Raw genomic sequence first — 23,424 nt, forward strand, 5'->3', positions numbered from 1 at the left:
CGGGCAGGCCCTGTCAGGTCTGGCGGCCGCCTCCCGGCACCTGCGTGTGTCCTGAGACAGTGACTCAGCCTCTGGGAAGTCCCTGGTCTGCAGAAAGACGGCTGTGCAGTGCAGCGGGGGCCTGAGGGTGAAAGAGGAGAGCAGGGGGTGGGGGTGGGGGGCCCAGCGACAGGGAGCGGGATGGTCAGTGCGACCCTCCTGTGGCCTCGCCCCCCAGGGAAGATGTGCCAGCAAGCCGACCCCTGCGCCTCCAACCCCTGCGCCAACGGCGGCCGGTGCCTGCCCTTCGAGGCCACGTACATCTGCGGCTGCCCGCCCGGCTTCCACGGCCCTACCTGCCGGCAGGACGTGAACGAGTGTGGCCAGAGCCCCGGGCCCTGCCGCAACGGCGGCACCTGCTTCAACGAGGTCGGCTCCTACCGCTGCGTGTGCCGCGCCACCCACACCGGCCCCCACTGCGAGCTGCCCTACGTGCCCTGCAGCCCCTCCCCCTGCCAGAACGGGGGCACCTGCCGCCCCACGGGCGACACCACCCACGAGTGCGCCTGCCTGCCAGGTACTGCGGGCCGGCCTCAGGGGGCGGGCCTGCGGGGATGGGGTGCCCCTGTGGAGGGGGCTGGGCCGGGTGGGACGGGCTGTGTGCCCCGACCGCAAATTAGAAGGCGGCCCTGGGCAGGGCACGGGGGCAAGTCTGGAATAAGGAGTGTCGTTAGGAGGGCTGCGCAGGGTCCGGCGCCCACCCCGCCCCCCGTCCCCCGACTGCCCATTTCTGACTGGGGCGGGGCCTGCTGTGACTGGACAGCTGGGCCACGGCCCCCCACACCCCCCTGTGCCGGGGCCCCGCAGTGAGGCCGAGCCCCGAGCCTCCTGGGGCAGCAGACACAAGCCACATGTGAGCCCCCTCATCGGGCCTCCTGGGAGCCCACGTGCAAGCTGCGGAACTCTTACTGCTGCAGGGAGCACCTCCTTTGTGCATCCCCGGGGCTTCCCCTGCTTCCTGAGGGTGGGGCCGCCTGGCTGGCATCGTCACTTCCCCCAGGGATGGCCCTTCCCTTCCTCTGGTCCCTGCTTGGCTCCCCTGGGGGGCGGGGGCGACAGCAGCACAGCCCCTCCTCCACTCGTCGCCCCGGCTGCCCCCCGTACTGGTTGTTCGTACTGGTCTTTCTGTCTTAGTTTTTGTTTGACTAAGTCTTGTTGCTGATAATCTAAAAATAATAACGGTGAGGAGGTTAGAAACCTCTTGGTCTGCCGGTTGCACGTCACGGCGGGGAGGTGGGACCCCAGCGAGGGGGCAGGAATGAGGGGGGAGTGGGTGGAGTGTGGGTGCTGGGGAGCACAGCCCGGCTGACCCAGGGGTGACCTGGGGGGGTGCCCTGGCCCCTGCGAAGAGGAAGTGCACACCATGCCACTGCGCCCCAGGCCCTGCTACTGCAGCGCTGCGTTTGCGTGCAGACGCCGGGTGCAAGCACTTCCTGCGTGTCCCTCGGTGCCACCCGCCACCCCCCCGCCCGTCACCTGCTTGCCCCGCCTGCTGCTGGCCGCTAGGCACAGGCTCCAGGAGCTGCGGGCCGAGCCCTCCGGCCAGGCCCGCCCCAAGCCTCAGCTCAAATGCCTTCTTGCTGGCTGTGTGATCTCAGGCCTGAGACCTCTGTGTTGGCCCTACCTGGGTTGGGGCAGGGGGTGAGCCCGGCCCTCCTGCCCCATCTGCTCGAGACGGGGATCCTCCAAGGCAGGGGGCTCCCCGGCGTAGTGGGAAGTGGAACTCAGGCTCTGCGCTGGTTTGGGGCGTTCCCCAAACCACTTTGATTTACATTTTGGCTTTCCCCGGTTGGCTGATTTTGCTCCCGGGCAGCTGGGGGTATGGGGGGGAGGAAATGGGGGGGGGGAGGCTCTGTCTCAAAGGGCACGGAGTGTTCAAAGGCACCCATGGGGACGTTAATTAGTAACTGGCTGCAGGTTCAGCTATTGCCAGACACACCTCTCTGGGCTGATCATTGAACCAGCGGGAGCTGAGTGGATTAGTAGCTGACGGGCCGGCGGCCGCCGCAGAGGCTGGCCTCGGGCGGGGAGGGGGAGGTAGCAGCACCGTGTCTTTTCCTGGGAGGAGAGGGCTGCGGGCGCTCCGCACACCCCCAGGACTGCCCGCGGGTCCTGCTTCCGTGGCCACCACCGCCCAGGCCCTTGCAAGCTGGCATTGCAGGCCCTGCTGTGGCCGAGCACCCCCCACGCAGTGCCTAGCCCGTGGGCAGTGCCCAGTCCCGGGGGCCGCTCGCCGCGCTGGGCCACAGTGGGGCTTCTGCGACAGACCCCCGGAACCCGTGTGCATGAGTCTATCTGTCCAGCCGCCCTTTACAAAACGGTTCCTCGGAGAGGAACATGCGCATGCTTGGTCTCAGGAGCGGGGCAGGCAGGGGGCGGGGGATGGTCCCCAAGGACCCCAAGGCAGTGGCATCGCAGGAGGAGGGCTGACTGGGGCCCCTGGCTCCTCCTGCCGTAGGCTTTACCGGCCAGAACTGCGAAGAAAATATTGACGACTGTCCGGGGAACAGCTGCCAGAATGGGGGCACCTGCGTGGACGGCGTGAACACCTACAACTGCCGCTGCCCGCCCGAGTGGACAGGCATGTACTCAGGGAAGCAACCAAGCAGGGACATCACCCTTGTCACACTGCTCTCCTGGGGGGGGGGCTGCTGGTGAGGGGCCCGAGAGCCTTGTCCAGACCTGGAAGGATGGTGCGACCTGGGGCGGCCCCTCTGCCCACAGCCAGGGGTTAGGCCCCCGCCTCAGCGGTCAGCACGGATCTGGGCCATTTGTGCCCTGGGCCCAGGCAGTCCTGTACTAGAAACAAGTCCCCAGGTTTGAGCCCAGCTTGCTGGGTAGGGCACAGGGACGCTGGCCGGTCGGATGCAAGCCCCGCCTTCGGGGCTCGCAGGCTGGTGGGGGTGAGGGCACGTGGACCCCAGTGCACCTGTGTGCACAGTCAGAGCAGGAAGACAAAATTCCCCCCCGCCCCCGGTGCCAGTGGGGAGAGGGAAATGGGATACAGGCTGGCCATCAGGGCGTCCCCCCAGGAAGGCTTCCTGGAGGAGGCGGGGCCTGCGCCTGCAGGGGTGAAGGTCCCAGGCTGTGGCTGAGGGCACTGCTGCCCCCGCAGGCCAGTACTGCACCCAGGACATGGACGAGTGCCACCTCATCCCCAACGCCTGCCAAAATGGCGGGACCTGCCACAACACCCTGGGCGGCTACAACTGCGTGTGCGTCAATGGCTGGACGGGCGAGGACTGCAGCGAGAACATTGACGACTGCGCCAGCGCCGCCTGCTTCCACGGCGCCACCTGCCACGACCGCGTGGCCTCCTTCTACTGCGAGTGTCCCCACGGCCGCACGGGTGAGGGCTGGGACCCGGGCGGGGCGGGCTCCGACGGGCCTTGCTGCCCTTGGCCGAGGGAGGGTCCCCAGGGCCAGGCGGGAGCACGGGTGACGCCTGCCTCCGCGGGCTCCCTCGGGCCAGGCCTGGCAGGGGCAGCGGCCTCGCTCAGGCACACAGGCTGGCGTTTCAGGGTCCCCAAGGATAATACCCCAAAGGGGCCTTTCTGGAGCGAACAGGGGCAGGGGCTGCCTGGGGCCGGACCCGGTGGTGATTAGCCTCCTGGGATGACCCCAGGGACCTGGGACACTCAGGGCGTCTGGGTGGGCTGGAGCCCGGCCGGGGCGGGGCAGTGCCCGCTGACTGCGGACGCCCTGCCCAGGCCTGCTTTGCCACCTCAATGATGCCTGCATCAGCAACCCCTGCAACGAGGGCTCCAACTGTGACACCAACCCCGTCAACGGCAAGGCCATCTGCACCTGCCCCTCGGGGTACACGGGGCCGGCCTGCAGCCAGGACGTGGACGAGTGCTCGCTGGGTAGGCAGGCGCCAGGCTGGGTGTGCAGCGGCGGGGGGCTGGGGACCTGGTGGAAGTGGACTCCACCCTCGGAGGGTCCCCTGTCTCGGGGGGAGCGGGTGTGAGCCGACCTGGAGGGTCCCCGGTTTGATGGGGGGGCGGACAGGTGCCAGAGGGCCCGAGGCCGGGGCGCTGGGAGCAGCCCCTGACCGCACCGCACCCCCAGGTGCCAACCCCTGCGAGCACAAGGGAAAGTGCCTCAACACGCTGGGCTCCTTCCAGTGCCGGTGTCTGCAGGGCTACACCGGCCCGCGCTGCGAGATCGACGTCAACGAGTGCGTGTCCAACCCGTGTCAGAACGACGCCACCTGCCTGGACCAGATCGGGGAGTTCCAGTGCATCTGCATGCCCGGTGCGTGGGGTGCGCAGGGAGACCGAGTCGGGGCAGACGGCCCGGGCACCGCGAGAGTGGGCCGGAGGGGTGGGCGGGCCGGCCCCGGGTGGCCGGCGGGCTGCACGTCAGGTGTGGAAGGTGCCGGGCGTCGCTCTCTGGGCCGAGACCGACCGTGGCCCCCGCTCTCCCTCGTGCTCCGACCCCAGGCTACGAGGGCGTGTACTGCGAGGTGAACAAGGACGAGTGTGCCAGCAGCCCCTGCCTGCAGAACGGCCGCTGCCTGGACAAGATCAACGAGTTCCAGTGCGAGTGTCCCCCAGGTGCGGCGGCCGGGCCCTGCCTGGCCAGGTCTCACCCCGTAGGAGCCTCGGGAGTGGGTGGGGCGTGTCCAGGCCGGCCCCTCCCCTTGCTGGGTGTGCTCGCCTGGGCGGGGAAGCCCAGGGCCCAGAGACCCTCCGTCCAGCTGCTCGGGCTCCCTGCGGAGAGGGCGTGCTGGGAGCAGCAGCACGCTCCCCAGACCCCCAGACCCTGAGGGGTCCGGGCGGAGAGGGCCCCAGCCTGACGCCCTGAGGGCTCACGGCTGACGGAGCCGGCCTGCGGGGGGCTTGAGGGCCAGGGGGCCTTGCGGAGCCCCTGGGGTCCGAGCCTGTCCCACGGACGCGTTGCGGGTAGGAATCTCGGGCTCCTGAGATGCCGGTCAGCCGCCCCAGACACCTGAGGGGAAGCCCATTCCCAAACTGACCGGCTAAGCCGTGGAGCCCACAGTCCATCTGGGCAAAGGCCCTTCTGAGCGGCCCGGAGGGCTTGGCCCGAAGGTTGGGAGCCGACACAGGAGGGAAATCTGGGGTCTGCCCAGCCCCCACCGAAGCGTCCCTGGGGGACGCCGTTTCAGGCCCCGGCCTGCGCTGGCCGGGCGCGACCACGGGGCCGTGGCGCCCGCCCTGGCTCACGGCCGCCCCGCTGCAGGCTTCACCGGGAACCTGTGCCAGTACGACGTGGACGAGTGCGCGAGCACACCCTGCAAAAACGGCGCCAAGTGTCTGGACGGGCCCAACACCTACAGCTGCGTGTGCACGGAAGGTGAGGGGCCGCCGGCCGCAGGGAGAGCAGTCCTGTGGAGCCCCGAGCAGGGGGCGGGGCGCCCGGTCTGGGGGCCGGGAGCGCTGCTCAGCCTTGACCCCGGCCGTGGGCACGTCTCTCGGGGAAAGACAAACCCCCGGTCCCCCCGCACCGGGACACCGTGACCTGGGCCTGGTGCAGAGTGGCAGGGCAAGGGGCAGCCTCGTGCCCAGGGGGCTGCCGCGCTGAGCCCCATGCTCCACGGGCCCTGCAGGCTACACGGGACCCCACTGCGAGGTGGACATCGACGAGTGTGACCCCGACCCCTGCCACTACGGGTCCTGCCAGGACGGCGTCGCCGCCTTCACCTGCCTCTGCCAGCCGGGCTACACGGGCCACCACTGCGAGACCAACATCAACGAGTGCTACAGCCAGCCCTGCCGCCACGGAGGCACCTGCCAGGACCGCGACAATGCCTACCTCTGCCTCTGCCTCAAGGGGACCACAGGTGCCTGTCCGAGGCTCGGTGTGGGGCGGGGCGGGGCGGGGGGCCTCAGGAGCTGACCCCCAGGTGCCCCGCACCCCCCAGGACCCAACTGCGAGATCAACCTGGACGACTGCGCCAGCAGCCCCTGCGACGCGGGCACGTGTCTGGACAAGATCGACGGCTACGAGTGTGCGTGCGAGCCAGGCTACACGGGTGAGGCGCCTGGGAGCGGGCTGCCCAGGCTCCGGCCCTTCTCGCGGCCTTGCCACAGCGGCCGAGGCTGTGCTCGGAGGTCAAGGGCGGCGGTGTCCTGGCCTGGCTGTCGGCTGCCGGCCTCGGCCGGCTGAGGGCAGCGGCGACCGTGGGAGGCCTGGGCTCGCGCCGAGAGGCAGGCACTGCTGCCCCGAGCACGTCCTGGCTCTGGGCCCCCAGCGCTTCTGCAGCCCGAGGCGTGGTGCGGGCTCTGTCCCCTGGCTGCCGGGAGGGGACCCGCGAGTGCCAGGCTGGCCGGGGCCGCGCTCACGCACGTGGCGGAGTCCCATAAGACGCCTGCCTGGCCGGTTTACACCGCGAAGGACCGGGCGGTGGGCATCCCGCTTTAATGACGGGGTGGGCCAGTGGGCACTGAGGCTCGGGCCGGAACCTGCTCACTGGGAGCCCTCCTCCTCGTCCTCTTCTGGGGGTCCCTGGTGTGGGAGCTGAGCCGCCTCCCCCTCGCCCTCAGGGAGCATGTGCAACATCAACATTGACGAGTGCGCCAGCAGCCCCTGTCACAACGGGGGCACCTGCGAGGACGGCGTCAACAGCTTCACCTGCCGCTGCCCCGAGGGCTACCATGACCCCACCTGCCTGTCTGAGGTCAACGAGTGCAACAGCAACCCCTGCATCCATGGGGCCTGCCGGGACAGCCTCAACGGGTACGGGCTGGGCCGGGGTGGGGATCCGGGGCGCCTCCACCCCTCCATTGCGCTGCCGTGCGAGCCGTGCCCCCTGAAAGGCGGCTGGGGGGGACGCTGGTGGGGGGCGGGCCAGGGCAGTGGGGGGCTGTGCCGCTGAGGGCAGACCTGCTGTCTATGCCCCGCCAGGTAGGCACCTGCTCAGCCCTGGCCCGTGCCCAGCGCTGCCCGGGTCACGGCACCGGCTCAAGAGGCTGGTGCGGCGGCGGCGGCGGCGGCCGCGTTTCCACGGTTACTCAGACATAGTAAGGAGTGGACGTCTCGGTCTGTCCTGGCTCCTGAGGCAGCCCCTCGGGTCTGCGGAAGTAGAAGGGGCCTCTCCTATTGTTCATAACAAACCCCTTTCCACCGCACCTGAGCTTACCTGGATGAGGTGGCTGAGTCTCACCTCAGGGCGGGGGCTGGGTGCCAGGAGCCAGGCCTGTCATTAGAGGGTGGGACCTTTCGGTCCCGACCTGCCAGGTGTGGAGAGGAGCCAGTGAGGCCGCCACTGCTCACAGAGGGGGTTCAGGGCCGGGAGTGCGCCGGGGGCGGGAGGCGGCTGCCTGCAGAGGGCAGCGAAGCCCCTGGCCCTTCCCCGTCCCTCACCCTGCGTGTCTCGTCCATCTGGCTGTTTTTGAGTTTAACCTTTTATAATAAACCACAGCCCTCGTATGTGAGCTCTTTCCCTGAGCCTGCGAGCCGTTCGGGCAAATCCCCAGACTTCAGGGGCCTGTGGGAACCCCCGAATAGGGCTGGCTGGTTGGCCAAAGGAGCGGTGACGAGCTGGGACTTAGGATGGGCCCCTGACTTGGGGCCGTCTTGTGGGACCCAGCCCGTAAGCCCCCATTCGGTGCCAGAGTATTCGGGCGCAGAGAGGAATGGAAGCTCTTTCTGGTGTCCACTGTGTGCCCCACGCGCCTCGATGGGGCCGTGGGCCCAGGCAGGGACCTTGTGCCCTCGTTCTGCACGGGCCGAGCCCTCTGTCGAGGCCGCACAGCCAGTGGCGGGGCGCCTTCCGGTCAGCGTCCCGAGCCAAAACACCGCCCCTGTCTCAGGCAGGCTGGGTGCTGTTGCCCCACTGTAAAGGACCCCGGGGGTCCATGGGGACCGGCACCTCCTTGCCGTCAGACCGTAGGAGGGGACTGTAGCTGGGAAGGCCCCCAGCGCCAGCCCGCACCCCTCGGCCACGCCTGAGCTGCAGTGTGGTCACCTCTGCAGGTACAAGTGTGACTGTGACCCTGGGTGGAGCGGGGCCAACTGTGACATCAACAACAACGAGTGTGAGTCGAACCCCTGCGTCAACGGCGGCACCTGCAAGGACATGACCAGTGGCTACGTGTGCACCTGCCGGGAAGGCTTCAGTGGTGAGTGGGCGGGGCCTGGGGAGGCGGGCTCCCGGTGCAGAGCGGGCTGCTGGGTGGCTCCAGGCCCACGGTGACGGGTGCTGATGGCCATGCCCTCTGTTCAGGCCCCAACTGCCAGACCAACATCAACGAGTGCGCATCCAACCCGTGTCTGAACCAGGGCACTTGCATCGATGACGTGGCGGGGTACAAGTGCAACTGCCTGCTGCCCTACACAGGTGGGGGTGGGGCCTACCAGGGGCGGGGCCGGCAGAGCCGGCGGGGCCTGAGCACCGAGTGGCTTTTCAGGGGCTGGCCTTGTCTGTGTTGCTCACAGCCATTCTCGAAGGTTGTGCTCTATACTTTGAGCTGTCATCTGGCTGCATGCGGGCCTCACCCTGTGGGTGTTATTGCCAGATGGGCACCAAAAAAATACACGGTGTCCCGGAGAAAATTTTAGTCTAAACAGCCCAGATGTTTCATCGGGAGGTAAGAGGGTGGAGCCCTCGGTCGCAGAGGCAGGGCCTGTGCCCGGGTTTCAGGCCCCTGTGGTCCGGCCACCGCGGGCCCTAGGGCCAGGCCACCCTCCCCATTGCGGGCCGGGCGCGGGGCTCTGTGGACGGCAGGCCCTCTCTGTGTAGAGAAACAAGGAGCTTCTGTTCCCGCCGAGCAGCGGCAGGAGATGTTTCCCTGGGCATCCCGGCCTCTGTTCTTGTTGCCACCAAGGGGATCACAGGAAATGTCCCCTCCTCAGGACAGTTAGACAAAGAATTAAAAGTGAAAAAGCCCCCTGCCATGGGGGCCTCCAGGCCCCGCTGGGGGTGGACCGAGGGGACCGCCCCGGGGTTGTGGTGGGCCCTGCCGGGAGGTGGGGCAAGGCTGAGCCTGCAATTCCCATGGCATCGGGCAGCCTGAGGCAAAGCAGTGTTTCCTTTGACCAAAGCTAGGGACCTGGATTTTCTCTCCCGACTCAGTGTGGGGGCCCCCGGGGCGGCCCAGGGCCTGTGCACCCGGGCGCGCGAGTCCCTCTCGGACTGGCCGCTATCGGCCGGGTCGCTATCAGAGGCTGGAGGGAGGGCCTGGCCGGGAGGAGCCGGCCTGCGCTGACTCGCTTCCCGTCTGCCCGCTTCCTGCTTCCCCTCGCACAATTGTCGGAAACTCTGGCGAGCTTCCTGCCTGCCCAGGTCACCGTGGAAACCGAAAGAAAGAAAGGCCCTGGAAAATCGCACCAGCAGGCCGGGGCGATAATGGGCCACGAGGAAGATAAGGCTTCCTTGCTTCCCGGGGACCAGCCCCACGGGCCGTAAACAGGAAAACTCCCGGCTTTCAGGGAGAGCGCCGCCCGGTGTGCTCAGGGCTCTCCCGGGCGCCCTGCCTTGTCCCACGGCCCTGGCGCCGCCCCGTGCTCCCCTGTGTATATGCGCCTGGGGCCGAGGCTGCCACGACGCCCAACAGTGGGTGGCTTGTTCCCTGCTGTCCCAGCCTCTGCTCAGTGGCCTCCTTTGATGGGCGCTTCCTGCCCGCGACAGGCCTGAGGCCCCCACAGGGTTGCGGATGGGCTGCCGGCCCTGGTGGCCGATGCTCCAGGTGGGGAGTCCCCACTGAGTCCTGCGGTCCGTGGGGAGCCAGGTGTTCCTCCGGCTTGTCTCCGGCCCCGAGATCAGGTCCTGTCTGAGCCAGGAGCGGACACAGGCCCCTGTGCAGCCCCACGCCCCCCGCTCCGGGCCAGCCCAGTGCGCTCTGACAGCGGAAGGACCAGCAGGCACTGGCCGCGATGGTCTGTTGCTGCCACAGGCGCCGACCCTCCGGGCCAGGCGCCCTGGGTCTCACCGCCTGACCCTCTTCCCGCAGGAGCCACGTGCGAGGTGGTGCTGGCTCCGTGTGCCTCCCGCCCTTGCAGGAATGGCGGCGAGTGCAAGGCGTCTGAGGACTACGAGAGCTTCTCCTGCGTCTGCCCTGTGGGCTGGCAGGGTGAGGCCCCCTGCTCCCTGGGGGCCCCGGGACGGGCGAGGGGAGGACCCCGGGGGCTCAGGCGGCTCCAGCCAGGGCGGGAGGGAGCGAGCTGCCCGTCTTTGGAGACAAGCTAGGGAGTTCTGAGCCACCTGCCAGGGCGAGGGGCCCTAGAAGCAGGCACTGACCTCGCCCTGCCATTCTGGCCGGGCATCCCCCAAGGACACCCGGGGCTGAGGAGCCCCGTTCCTGGGTGCACTGGGGAAAGGCGCGGGGGGCGGCGGAAGTGACAGCTCCCTCCTCTGCCCCGCAGGGCAGACCTGCGAGGTCGACATCAATGAGTGTGTGAAGAGCCCCTGCCGCCACGGTGCCTCCTGCCAGAACACCAACGGCGGCTACCGCTGCCACTGCCAGGCGGGCTACACGGGGCGCAACTGCGAGACGGACATCGACGACTGCCGGCCCAGTGAGTGGCCCGGCCAGCGGCCCCCGGGAGGCGGGCTGGGAGCTTGTTGGGTCAGGTGGGAGAGTGGGTGCGGCTGGGAGCAGGAGCGGGGGCCGCTGGCTGTCCCGGCTGTCACCCCCAGAGTGCCCAAGCCGGCTCAGCCCCGGAGGGAGCCGGGTCGGTCCTGGAGGGTGTCCTGGGGGTGGCCGCTGCGCGTGCAGCATCGCTTCGGGCCTTGCGTGGACTGGGCGCCATGCTTCCGGATGGTTCCAGCAGTGTCCGGAGCGAGACGGCCCGGCTTTAAGCCCACCCCACATCACCGATCGTTTTCCAGTACCTCTCCCCCCAGTGAAAGAGCCTGGCTCTGTGGCTCCCGTTAGTCCTTATCGCGACCCCCGAGGAGCCACCTCCGGCCCCCGCCCTGCCTGCCTCTCAGGCCTGCCCTCCCGTTCCCCCCCCCCAGACCCGTGCCACAACGGAGGCTCCTGCACAGACGGCATCAACACGGCCTTCTGCGACTGCCTGCCCGGCTTCCAGGGCGCCTTCTGCGAGGAGGACATCAACGAGTGCGCCAGCAACCCCTGCCACCACGGCGCCAACTGCACCGACTGCGTGGCCAGCTACACCTGCACCTGCCCCGCGGGCTTCAGTGGGATCCACTGCGAGAACAACACGCCCGACTGCACGGAGAGGTGGGCGGGGCCCCGGCCCACAGGTGTGGGGGGAGGCGGGCCTTGGGGGCCGGGCGCAGTGTCTGGAACCTGGCGCACCGGGCCGGTGTCGTCCTGGTCACACTCAGAGCTGGCTGCGCTGCGTCAGACATTGTTCGTTGTATTGCGGTGATCCTCCTGAGAGGGCCATTGTCCGCTGACGAGGAGGGGCCCGGGAACCCCGGTTGTGTGGCACGGGCGTGCCTCCTCGCAGACAAGGAGAGCTTTGTCACCCTTCTCGTCACCTGTCTCACTCTCCTGCCTCAGCTGCCGGGAAGGTCGGCGTTCAGGGTTTCCGTCCCTGCTTTCCGACGTGGTTACTTCCACGTTAACCGCCAGGCGTCCTCGCTTCTCTCTTGTTTTGATCTTAACCTGAGTGCGTGAGAAAGCCCCTCCCAGAATGATTTCCGAGGAAAACAGGGGCGAGGGGCCGTGGCCCTTTGTCGGGGGCCGCCCGAGGCTCCCGCTGGCCTCCCTGAGGTCAGTCAGGCCGCATCTGGCCTGTGGCGGCCGCCGGGCCCCTTGGGCCACACGGTCTACGCCAAGGCGCGTGCTCTGGCTCGGTCCTGCGGCCCCAGCCACCCTCTCCCCTGCCGCCCGCCCGTCTCCAGCTCCTGCTTCAACGGTGGCACCTGTGTGGACGGCATCAACTCCTTCACCTGCCTGTGTCCACCTGGCTTCACGGGCAGCTACTGTGAGCACGACATCAACGAGTGCGACTCTCGGCCCTGCCTGCACGGTGGCACCTGCCAGGACAGCTATGGCACCTACAAGTGCACCTGCCCCCTGGGCTACACCGGCCTCAACTGCCAGGTGAGTTAGAGGGTACCTGGCAGGACGTGGCCACGACGGCGCACCAGCCTGTGGCCTGTCACCGCAGCCCCCCACTGGGCGCGCTCCCGTCAGCCCGGAGTAGGGAAGCGCCCGGCACGGGGGGCAGGGGCGGCCCCAGTCACATGCCCCTGGGGGTCCGGCACAGCCTGGCCCCGCCTGGACCGCGCTGCCGTCTGAGGATCAGGTGCTGGCCGGACAGTCACCCAGGTCAGGGAGCAGGGGTTACTGGAGTGAGAGCCAAGAGTAGGTGATTTGGGGCGGGGTTGTTAGAAGCTAGTGTTTTTATAGGGAATGTACACAAGGATCGACGCCTGCGAGGTTGTCACGTAAAGCATCCATTACAAAAACCTCCAGCTAAATTACTTACTCCCGAAAAAAATCTTCCCTCAAGGAAAGGTGGTCTGGATTTGCTGGGGGCCCTGAGAGAGAGAGCCCACGGGCCTCGGTTTCCACCGAGGGCGGGAGGTTCTCTGGCGCAGGGGTGTCCCGCACGGCCCGGGGGAGTGGTGTGACGCTGGCCTCCTGCCCCCAGAACCTTGTGCGCTGGTGCGACTCCTCCCCATGTAAGAACGGTGGCAGGTGCTGGCAGACCAACGTCCTGTACCGCTGCGAGTGCCACAGCGGCTGGACCGGCCTGTACTGCGACGTCCCCAGCGTGTCCTGCGAGGCGGCCGCACGGCAGCGAGGTAACCCGCGGGGCCCCCTCCCGGCCCGGGCTCCCCTGCTGGTCATCCCCCCGCGGGGGGGGGCCGGGCCTCACACACCCCCCCGCCCCGCGCTGCCGCGTCCCCTGCAGACACCAACGTGACCCACCTGTGCCGGAACGGAGGGCTCTGCGTGGATGCGGGCAACACGCACCACTGCCGCTGCCGGCCGGGCTACACGGGCAGCTACTGCGAAGACCAGGTGGACGAGTGCTCGCCCAACCCCTGCCAGAACGGGGCCACCTGCACCGACTACCCTGGCGGCTATTCCTGCGAGGTAGGGGACTGTCCTGGGGGAGGGCGTGTGCGTCCGGGGTGTCGCCGAACGTTAGGCACTGGGCTAGGGGCCGACACAGTAGGAGAGACTAAGCTGGCAGATGCGGGCATGTTTCGGTCCCATGAAGAGAGAGCCAGGGTAATCAGGGAAGACTGCCTGGATGAGGTGTCCTGTGGGGGCGGGGGGGAGAGTTTGGAAGAATACACTGAGGAGTTGGACCACAGCGTTTTTCCTCCCATAGGGTCTTCCATTTAGCTCATCTGACACCTACCCTGAGATTACCTCCCCGCCATGTCTATCCCGGGGGATAGGGTCTGGCTCCTGCTCTGGGCAGTGACCCTTAGGTTACTACAGCCCTTCCTAGGGTCAGCTGGGCAAGGGTCTGCCTCTGGGTGACCCAGGTATGAGAAACCCCAGGCTTCACTAGGCGAGGGGCTTTGTCTTCACAGCTCGTGTGGCTCTGTCTGCACAGAGGACTGAGCCACAGCCACCCCTCACCTGTCTCCCCGCACAGTGCGTGGCCGGCTACCACGGGGTGAACTGCTCCGAGGAGATCAATGAGTGTCTGTCCCATCCGTGCCAGAACGGGGGCACCTGCATTGACCTCGCCAACATGTACAAGTGTTCCTGTCCCCGGGGCACACAGGGTAAGGGTCGCCATGCCCAGGGCTGGGGTCCAGGAGGAACTGGGCAGGTGCGCACCCGGCGACCAGCCCAAGGCCCCCTGGACCCAGCCCGAACCTCACGTGGGCGAACGGCAGTGCAGGGCTGACGGCGGAAGCCTGGCTGGGCGCGGGCACGCAGCGGCCAGCCCGTGCTCGTCCCGTCTCCCTTGCGCGTCCGTGCGGCCCCCCGGCTCGCCGCTGATCCGGGGGCGCCTCGGGAGGGCACAGGGGCCGGCGCTCGGCCAGCACAGGCCCCTGACGCGCCCGGGCCCCTGCAGGGGTGCACTGCGAGATCAACATGGACGACTGCAACCCCCCCATCGACCCCGTCTCCCGCGGCCCCAAGTGCTTCAACAACGGCACCTGCGTGGACCAGGTGGGCGGCTACAGCTGCACCTGCCTGCCCGGCTTCGTGGGCGAGCGCTGCGAGGGCGACGTCAACGAGTGCCTGTCCAACCCTTGTGACGCCCGCGGCACCCAGAACTGCGTGCAGCGCGTCAACGATTTCCACTGCGAGTGTCGCCCGGGCCACACCGGTGGGTGCCCGGGCAGGCCTGGCGGGGGGGGCGGGGGCTGGCGGGGCGAGCCTCACACGCTCACTTCTCCCCACCCAGGGCGCCGCTGCGAGGCGGTCATCAACGGCTGCAAAGGGAAGCCCTGCAAGAACGGCGGCACCTGCGCGGTGGCCTCCAACACCCCCCACGGGTTCATCTGCAAGTGCCCGGCGGTAGGTGCCGCCGCCGCGCTGGCATGGGAGGGCTCCCGGGCTGGAGGCGGCAGCTGAGCCCCAGCCGCCCGGCGGGCCTGGCCCTGCACACGTCTGCCGGGGGGCTCCCTGGTTCCCATGCCCCTGGAGGTTGCCTTTGTATCCCCAGACATCATTTTTAGAGCCATTTTAGGTTTATAGAAAAATTGTGCGGGAAGCAGGGTTGCCGGATCTCCTCTCCTCAACACTTTCCCCGGTTCCCGTTATTAGCATCTTGCCTTTCTGCGGTCCTTTGTTACTATTGATGTTGTTACTATTGACCGGCTGACATCGATACACTGTTATTAAGTCAAGTCCATGGTGTTCCCCAGGGCGGCAGGGCCGCTCCCAGCGATGTGCTGCTTTCCTTGAGGTCTGGCAACGCACAGTGGGGCATGGCCGACGTCACAGTGTCCCGTGGAGCCTGTCAGCGCCCTGCGGCCTGTGCTCCACCGGGCATCTTCCCTGTTTCCCGCCAACCTCCAAGCTTTTTAACTTTTTTCAGATTTTTTTAAAACTTTATTTTTAGAGAGGGGAAGGGAAGGAGAAAGAGAAACATCCATGTGTGGTTGCTTCTCAGGCCCCCCCAGCAGGGACCTGGCCCACAACCCAGGCACGCGCTCTGGCTGGGAATCACACCGGTGACCCTTTGGTTCACAAGCCGGTGCTCAGTCCACTGAGCCCCACCAGCGAGGGCTCCCCTGAGCTTTCTACGTTCACAGAAAAACTCCCCAGAAAGCTCTGCTGCCCGGGGAAAGGCTGCCGGCCCCGCTCCCAGCCACTGTTGCCTGGGGAGCCAGCCCGCCCTGAGTGCCCTGTGCCCTTCCCCCACCCCGCAGGGCTTCGAGGGCTCCACATGCGAGAATGACGCGCGCACCTGCGGCAGCCTGCGGTGCCTGAACGGCGGCACCTGCATCTCGGGCCCGCGCAGCCCCACCTGCCTGTGCCTGGGCACCTTCACGGGCCCCGAGTGCCAGTTCCCAGCCAGCAGCCCCTGTGTGGGCGGCAACCTCTGCTACAACCAGGGCACCTGCGAGCCTGTGCCCGAGAACCCGTACTACCGCTGCCTGTGTCCCGCCAAGTTCAACGGGCTCCATTGCCACATCCTGGACTACAGCTTCCGGGGCGGCGTGGGCCTGGACATCACCCCGCCGCAGATCGAGGAGGCCTGCGAGCTGCCCGAGTGCCGCGAGGAGGCTGGCAACAAGGTCTGCAGCCTGAGGTGCAACAACCACGCGTGCGGCTGGGACGGCGGCGACTGCTCCCTCAACTTCAACGACCCGTGGCAGAACTGCACGCAGTCGCTCGAGTGCTGGAAGTACTTCAGCAACGGCCACTGCGACCACCAGTGCAACTCGGCCGGCTGCCTCTTCGACGGCTTCGACTGCCAGCACACCGAGGGCCAGTGCAAGTAAGCAAGCGGGACGGGCGGGGGCTGCGGCTCCTCCTCAAGGCGCGTGGCGGCCCTGCAGGGCGCATGGGCGGAGGAGGGCGGGGCCAGAGCTGGAAAGCCGAGCGAGCAGGGCGGGACCCGACCGAGGCCTGAGCGGTGCCCTGCATCCGTCCGCAGCCCCCTGTACGACCAGTACTGCAAGGACCACTTCGGCGACGGGCACTGCGACCAGGGCTGCAACAGCGCGGAGTGCGAGTGGGACGGGCTGGACTGCGCCGACCATGTGCCGGAACGGCTGGCGGCCGGCACGCTGGTGGTGGTGGTGCTCATGCCGCCGGAGCAGCTGCGCAACCACTCGTTCCGCTTCCTGCGGGAGCTCAGCCGCCTGCTGCACACCAACGTGGTCTTCAAGCGCGACGCCGACGGCCAGCAGATGATCTTCCCGTACTACGGCCACGAGGAGGAGCTGCGCAAGCACCCCATCAAGCGCTCCCTGGATGGCTGGGCCGCGCCCGGCGCCCTGCTCGACCAGGTGAAGGCCGCGCTGCTCCCGGACGGCAGCGGCGGGCGCTGGCGCAGGGAGCTGGACCCGATGGACATCCGCGGGTGAGTGAGCTGCGATGCATGGGCCAAACCCCACGTCACTCCTAGGGCTGCCCGAGAGCGAGGCTCTCCCTCCTGGACAGTAAAAAAGACCGAGGTTCTGACTGGACCCGGACGTCAGGGCTCGCCACGGGCCAGGAGCAGAGGCAGCGTTCCCCCTCAGGGCCCCTGACCCCAAGGCCCACGCCCTGGGGCCTGGCCTCAGCCCCCAGGAGAAACCAGGCTTGATGTCTCGGTACCACTGAGAAGAGGAAACAGGCGCTTTTGGCACCTAGGGGAACCACCTCAGGGCGGCAGAGCCGGGGCGGGCGGGCGTCTGTGAGGGGGCGCCGTCCTCCTCTGGGGTGGTGCCTGGCCAGACCCGGCTCCCGGCCGCCCCCACCGCCTTGGGTTCTCCCCGGGGGCCTCTCGGGATGAAGCCTGGAGGCGGCTGGATGCGGGGAGGAAGCCTGTGGCCGAGCCCCACCCGCCTGCCCATCCCCAGGTCCATCGTCTACCTGGAGATCGACAACCGGCAGTGCGTGCAGGCCTCTGCGCAGTGCTTCCACAGCGCCACCGACGTGGCTGCCTTCCTGGGCGCGCTCGCCTCGCTGGGCAGCCTCAACATCCCCTACAAGATCGAGGCCGTGCAGAGTGAGTGGCGCCGGCTCGCCCCGGCGCGCCCAAGTCCCAATCCGCGCCCCCGCCCCCCCGCAACGCGCTTGCTCCTCCTGTCACTTGCCACCCACGGGTGTGCGCTGTGCCACCGCGCGTTTAGGGAGCGCTTCTCTGGAATCCGCTGCTTGGCACATCCTCTCTACCGTCGTGACAGCTGCCGGTGGGGCTGGCCCCGGGGACGAGCGCATCCGCCAGAAAGTGGGAGCTTTTTTCCCCTCCCCGCTCCTCCCCCCCCCCGATTTTTCTTTGTTGGGTGTTATTTCAAAATGATTACAGCTTTTTAAAAAGGAGAGAGAGAGACAGAGAGAGAGAGAGAGAGGGGGGAAGAATTGATCGGTGTCATGTGAAGAGTTGAAGTTTGTATCTTGAAAATCCCTGTAAATCCTTTGTCTTAACAGCTCAGTGTGAGCGCAGCGGTTTCAAGTTGGCTAATCCTCCTCCTTAAAGGAGAGAAAAGTAAAAGCCGCCTCCAGATACTCGGCCGGTGCAGGAGAGAATTTAGCGATAGTTTGCAATTCTGATTAATCGCGTAAAGATGACCTTATTTTGGGGGGCGGGATGGAGGAGAGCGGTGGAGGCGGCGCCCGGCTGCAGAGCCAGTCCGCTGCCCCCCGGCCGCCGGCCTGCCGCGTCGCGGCCGCCTGACGCCCTGGCGCCCGCCGCCGTGCCCGCAGGTGAGACGGTGGAGCCGCCCCCGCCCCCGCCGCTGCACTTCATGTACGTGGCTGTGGCGGCCTTCGTGCTGCTCTTCTTCGTGGGCTGCGGTGTGCTCCTGTCCCGCCGGCGCCGGCGGCAGCATGGCCAGCTCTGGTTCCCCGAGGGCTTCAAGGTGTCGGAGGCCAGCAAGAAGAAGCGGCGGGAGCCCCTCGGCGAGGACTCCGTGGGCCTCAAGTGAGTGGGCGCAGCGGCGGCTTCCCAGGGGCTGAAGGGAGGCGGGGCCCCCGTGGACCGTGGGGTTTCCCGGGCGCCCTGCTCAGTCTGGCCCCTGCTCCCGCCCCCAGGCCCCTGAAGAACTCCTCGGACGGCGCCCTCATGGATGACAATCAAAACGAGTGGGGTGACGAGGACCTGGAAACCAAGAAGTTCCGGGTGAGTCGGGGGGCTCCAGGGCCTCCCTGGGCGTCCCCTGCTGTCCCCCTCCCCCCACCTGCCTGACGTGACGTGACGTGATGTGACGTGGTGTGGCGTGGCTCTCTGCTTGGTCCCCCTGCAGTTCGAGGAGCCGGTGGTTCTTCCTGACCTGGATGACCAGACAGACCACCGGCAGTGGACCCAGCAACACCTGGACGCCGCCGACCTGCGCGTGCCTGCCATGGCGCCCACGCCACCGCAGGGCGAGGCCGATGCAGACTGCATGGACGTCAACGTCCGCGGGCCTGGTGAGTGTGCGCCGGCCCACCGGGGCTCTCCGGCCAGGGCCACTGTCCTCCGGCAGCCTGTGCGTCCCTGACCCCGTGGCCCACCTGCCTCCCTCCCCTGAGCCCCTGGGGTCAATATTCTGAAAGCTGAGTGGGGGTGGGGGGACATTCAGTCCCCGCCGCGCTGCCTCCCGGCCGACTCCCAGCTGCCTCCCGGCCGACTCCCCCAGCCTGCTCTGCCCCGTCCATTGATTTCCTCTCCCAAAATGCTTCCTTCGAGGCCTCCAAAGCATTGATTTTTCTAACTGCATGTTTACGTCATCGTTCTCCTGGGGGCGTTGTCGGCGAGATCATGAGCAGAACCCCAGGTCTTCATTGTCCACGGTTCCGCTGGCCACCCAGCTGGGCTCTGTCTCTTGGGAAGCTCGGACTGGTTTTGATGGCGCCCTGGCGCGGCGGGCAGGGCTACCAGGAGCCAGGCCACACGTCCGCCCAGGCTGCCCGCCAAGCCAGGGCCTCCCTGACTGCGCGCCCACCCCTATTCTCACCGCAGACGGCTTCACGCCCCTCATGATCGCCTCCTGCAGCGGAGGGGGCCTGGAGACAGGCAACAGCGAAGAGGAGGAGGACGCGCCGGCCGTCATCTCGGACTTCATCTACCAGGGCGCCAGCCTGCACAACCAGACCGACCGCACCGGCGAGACCGCCCTGCACCTGGCCGCCCGCTACTCACGCTCCGACGCGGCCAAGCGCCTGCTGGAGGCCAGCGCCGACGCCAACATCCAGGACAACATGGGACGCACCCCGCTGCACGCAGCCGTGTCTGCCGACGCACAGGGCGTCTTCCAGGTGGGCCGCTGCTGCCGGCCCCCGGGGAGCCTACTGTCTTGGCCGGGGTGGCGCTCCAATCCACGTGGACCGGGAGCCCTGACCCCGCACGACCTAGACAGGACAGCTGGTATCATTATCCCACATGAGGCACAAGGGTGGGGAGGGCGCCAAACCCCACGCGTCATCCCCACAGGGAAGCCAGGCTGGCGAAGGCCCCGAGCAGGCGGTCCGAGGGACCTGCTGTGAGCAGGGCCTCCTTGGCCCTGACGCCTCGCTCCTCCCTCCCAGCTGGGGCCAGAGACGTAGCCTGTGGAGGGGTCACAGGCTGCTGCTTGCTGCCTGCAAACCTGGGATGTGGCCTTGCTGGGGAGCCCAGGACAGAGGTGGATTTAGGGATCTGGATGCCTGGGTCTCTGGGGAATGTCCCTGACAGAGGCCCCCCCCGCACTGTAAGCTGTTTGGTGGTCCCCCCTGCCATAGGGTCTGGGGCTCTGAACAGCCCTGCCCTGCACAAGTGGACAGATGGGCCGATCCCGGGGGAATCAGCACAGTTTTTGGTTTTGTAATTTTTAGCACATTTTCCTATGGAAATCAGAAACTGAGGATTTGGGTTAGCTAAGGGAGGACAATATAAACGAGCCTGAGAGGCAGGCTGTGGCCGCAGGTGCAGTGGCAGTCTTTCTGGCACATAGAGACACTCCCACAGGCATTTTGCAGGAACAAGGCCAGCCCTGCACACTGCCTGGCGCCCAGCTTTTTTCACTCACCAGCAAAATGATTGTCATCCTGGCCTGTGACCCAGGCTGGGCTGCATCTGCGTTGCTGTAGTCTCTGGAGCCGGGGCCATGTGTGGTCCCCAAGAGGCTGGTGTGTGGGTAACACAGCTTGCTCTCTGGCCTGGCGTCCCCAGCAGCAGCCACAGGGTCCTGCCCTCACTGCTCTCTCACTCCATGGCCATGCAGTCTGGCTGGGGCCACAGGTCCCACTTGGCGAAGTCTGAGGCCTTCCCTGTCCCCCAGATCCTGATCCGGAACCGAGCCACAGACCTGGACGCCCGCATGCATGACGGCACGACCCCGCTGATCCTGGCCGCCCGCCTGGCCGTGGAGGGCATGCTGGAAGACCTCATCAACTCGCACGCTGACGTCAACGCCGTGGACGACCTGGGTAAGCTGGGCTGCAGCTCCACCCGCTGGGGACGGGCCACGGCCAGCCGCTCCGCCCTGACTGACCCACGGCCTCCCACACAGGCAAGTCTGCCCTGCACTGGGCGGCCGCCGTGAACAACGTGGAGGCTGCGGTTGTGCTTCTGAAGAACGGCGCCAACAAGGACATGCAGAACAACAAGGTGGGTGCGCTGGTGTGGGCCTGGCCTCCCAAGCCGTGACATGCCGCCCAGAACGGGGCTCACAGGTGGACGCAGACGCCTTAGCTTGGCCTGTGTGTCGTTAGGAGTCCTTCCTCCACCCGACCCGTGTTTACTGGTCCCCTCCCCAGCAGAGGGCTGCCACGCAGCCGGACATTGGTCCTAGTGTGGGGAATGACCTGAGCCTTCCCTTCTGTCCTCGGCTCTCGCCGGGCAGGGTAGGGTGACCCAGGTGGCGAGGGCTGAGCCAGGATGATGGTGGGTTTGGGGGGCTCAGGGCACTGAGCGGCCCAAGATGTAACGTGAGTGGCCACCTACTGGTTCGTGGGCCCGCGCCCTCGCACCTGCCATTGCTGCAGTGTCCCCGGCAGCCGGCCTGACCCCCTTGTTTCCTGAACCTGCCTCAGGTTCCATTGGGCACTTGGCACCCCTTTCTCCTTGGCTCTGCTGGCCCCCGTTGCTTTTCGGCCTGCGGTCTTCCTCCTCGGTGAGGGGGTGCAGCAGCAGACTAAGTAAGCCAGGCAGACTAAGGGGCACTGTTGGACACAGCTCCTGAGTCCTGGGGGCCTTGGGCCACTGCTAGGGCCTGGTGGGGACATGTGGCATGTCCGCTGTACAGGCAAGGTGACCAAGACCCAGGGAAGGAGCTGGGGTGTCAGGATGACTTGGGGACCATCAAGACGGGGGGCCCCCGCCCTGGTGCCCACATGTACACTTAGGGATTCCCCGAGCTCCTGAAATTGCTGTCACGCTTGCGTCTGTGCGGCTTTGGGGGAAGAGGGGCCACAGGCTGTTAGGTATCCTTTGGGACCCGTGACCCCTGCAAGGGCAGAGCATCCTGATTCAGAGGGTAGGGTCCCACAGACCACCTCTGGCCAGGCCTCGGGAGGTGTGTTTGAAGCTTTTGTCTTTAAGACTTGGGCTAGTAACGGGGGACGCTGGGGTCGGGTCAAAGGCTCTTTGTCCCCTGCTGTGGGGGGTAGGGGAGTCAACCTGCTGGTCCCACTGGTGATGGGGCACTGGGGGTGACCCGCCCGCGTCCGCAGGAGGAGACGCCTCTGTTCCTGGCCGCCCGGGAGGGCAGCTATGAGACCGCCAAGGTGCTGCTTGACCACTTCGCCAACCGGGACATCACAGACCACATGGACCGCCTGCCACGCGACATCGCGCAGGAGCGCATGCACCACGACATCGTGCGGCTGCTGGACGAGTACAGCCTGGTGCGCAGCCCCCAGCTGCACGGCGCCGCCCTGGGCGGCCCACCCACCCTGTCGCCCCCCCTGTGCTCGCCCAGCGGCTGCCTGGGCACCCTCAAGCCGACCGTGCAGGGCAAGAAGGCCCGCAAGCCCAGCACCAAGGGCCTGGCCGGAGGCGGCAAGGAGGCCCGGGACCTCAAGGCCCGGAGGAAGAAGTCGCAGGATGGCAAGGGCTGCCTGCTGGACAGCGCGAGTGTGCTGTCGCCCGTGGACTCCCTGGAGTCGCCACACGGCTACCTGTCGGATGTGGCCTCGCCGCCCCTCCTGCCCTCCCCGTTCCAGCACTCCCCGACCGTGCCCCTCAACCACCTGCCCGGCATGCCCGACGCCCACCTGGGCATTGGCCACCTGAACGTGGCAGCCAAGCCGGAGATGGCGGCGCTGGGCGGGGGTGGGCGGCTGGCCTTCGAGGCAGGGCCACCCCGCCTCTCCCACCTGCCTGTGGCCTCCGGCACTGGCACGGTCCTGGGGACCAGCGGTGGCAGCGGGGCCGTAAATTTCACTGTGGGTGCGACCACGGGCTTGAACGGCCAGTGCGAGTGGCTGTCCCGGTTGCAGAACGGCCTTGTACCAAACCAGTACAACCCTCTGCGAGGGAGCGTGGCGCCGGGCACACTGGGCACGCAGGCCCCGGCCCTCCCGCACAGCATGATGGGCCCGCTGCACGGCGGCCTCTCTGCCACCGCCCTGTCCCAGATGCTGAGCTACCAGGCCCTGCCCAGTGCGCGGCTGGCCACCCAGCCTCACCTGGCGCAGGCACAGCAGGTGCAGCAGCAGCCAAGCATCCAGCAGCAGCAGCAGCAGCAGCAGCAGAGCCTGCCGCCGCCGCCCCAGCCGCCCCAGCCGCACCTTGGCGTGAGCTCGGCCGCCGGCAGCCACCTGGGCCGCGGCTTCCTGGGCGGGGAGCCAAGCCAGGCAGACGTGCAGCCGCTGGGCCCCAGCAGCCTGGCCGTGCACACCGTCCTGCCGCAGGACAGCCAGGTCCTGCCCACCTCACTGCCCTCGTCCCTGGTCCCGTCCATGACCACGGCCCAGTTCCTGACGCCACCCTCCCAGCACAGCTGTTCCTCCTCGCCTGTGGACAACACCCCCAGCCACCAGCTGCAGGTGCCCGAGCACCCCTTCCTCACCCCGTCCCCCGAGTCCCCCGACCAGTGGTCCAGCTCGTCCCCTCATTCCAACATCTCCGATTGGTCCGAGGGCATCTCCAGCCCGCCCACCAGCATGCAGTCCCAGATCGCCCACATCCCGGAGGCCTTCAAGTGAACAGGCGGCCGCAGGACCCAGGCCTTGCCGGGGCGCTTGCCCGGCGACTCTGCAGACGCCGGGCCGACCAAAGGAGCCTTTTTTTTTTTTTTCTTTTTTTAAGAAACTTTTTTATACAAAGTAAGACGACAAGATTTGAAATTTTCTTTTGTATTTATTTATGTACTTTTATTTTATGTGGAAACACTGCCTTTTTATTTATATGTACTGTTTTCTCGCTCCAGGTAGAAACTTCTACCTGTTCCAAGAAAGCAAATTA

The 23,424-nt window shown here is 67.2% G+C and overlaps 1 protein-coding gene across 1 annotated transcript in view; it reads left to right on the forward strand.

Annotated features, from left to right (window-relative positions):
* The window catches only part of NOTCH1 (notch receptor 1), a 40,726-nt gene extending 17,546 nt beyond the window's left edge, over positions 1–23,180 (forward strand). The window contains exons 4-34 of the mRNA XM_054584152.1: positions 218–556; positions 2,498–2,620; positions 3,155–3,388; positions 3,750–3,905; positions 4,111–4,296; positions 4,485–4,598; positions 5,245–5,358; positions 5,612–5,845; positions 5,927–6,037; positions 6,549–6,741; positions 7,981–8,126; positions 8,231–8,344; positions 9,957–10,076; positions 10,369–10,521; positions 10,964–11,192; positions 11,822–12,023; positions 12,577–12,730; positions 12,841–13,025; positions 13,540–13,672; positions 13,969–14,226; positions 14,305–14,417; positions 15,275–15,846; positions 16,006–16,434; positions 16,916–17,064; positions 17,763–17,979; positions 18,090–18,177; positions 18,302–18,467; positions 19,000–19,295; positions 20,297–20,444; positions 20,528–20,625; positions 21,690–23,180. Coding sequence (XP_054440127.1) covers positions 218–556; positions 2,498–2,620; positions 3,155–3,388; positions 3,750–3,905; positions 4,111–4,296; positions 4,485–4,598; positions 5,245–5,358; positions 5,612–5,845; positions 5,927–6,037; positions 6,549–6,741; positions 7,981–8,126; positions 8,231–8,344; positions 9,957–10,076; positions 10,369–10,521; positions 10,964–11,192; positions 11,822–12,023; positions 12,577–12,730; positions 12,841–13,025; positions 13,540–13,672; positions 13,969–14,226; positions 14,305–14,417; positions 15,275–15,846; positions 16,006–16,434; positions 16,916–17,064; positions 17,763–17,979; positions 18,090–18,177; positions 18,302–18,467; positions 19,000–19,295; positions 20,297–20,444; positions 20,528–20,625; positions 21,690–23,165 — 7,250 coding nt within the window. The 3' untranslated portion in view covers positions 23,166–23,180. The remainder of the gene's footprint in view (positions 1–217; positions 557–2,497; positions 2,621–3,154; positions 3,389–3,749; positions 3,906–4,110; positions 4,297–4,484; positions 4,599–5,244; positions 5,359–5,611; positions 5,846–5,926; positions 6,038–6,548; positions 6,742–7,980; positions 8,127–8,230; positions 8,345–9,956; positions 10,077–10,368; positions 10,522–10,963; positions 11,193–11,821; positions 12,024–12,576; positions 12,731–12,840; positions 13,026–13,539; positions 13,673–13,968; positions 14,227–14,304; positions 14,418–15,274; positions 15,847–16,005; positions 16,435–16,915; positions 17,065–17,762; positions 17,980–18,089; positions 18,178–18,301; positions 18,468–18,999; positions 19,296–20,296; positions 20,445–20,527; positions 20,626–21,689) is intronic.
* The last annotated feature ends 244 nt before the right edge of the window (positions 23,181–23,424 follow it).

Source organism: Pteronotus mesoamericanus, unplaced genomic scaffold (assembly GCF_021234165.1).
Source record: "Pteronotus mesoamericanus isolate MK-2021 breed Mesoamerican mustached bat unplaced genomic scaffold, CSHL_Meso_final contig_78, whole genome shotgun sequence".
NCBI lineage: Eukaryota > Metazoa > Chordata > Mammalia > Chiroptera > Mormoopidae > Pteronotus > Pteronotus mesoamericanus.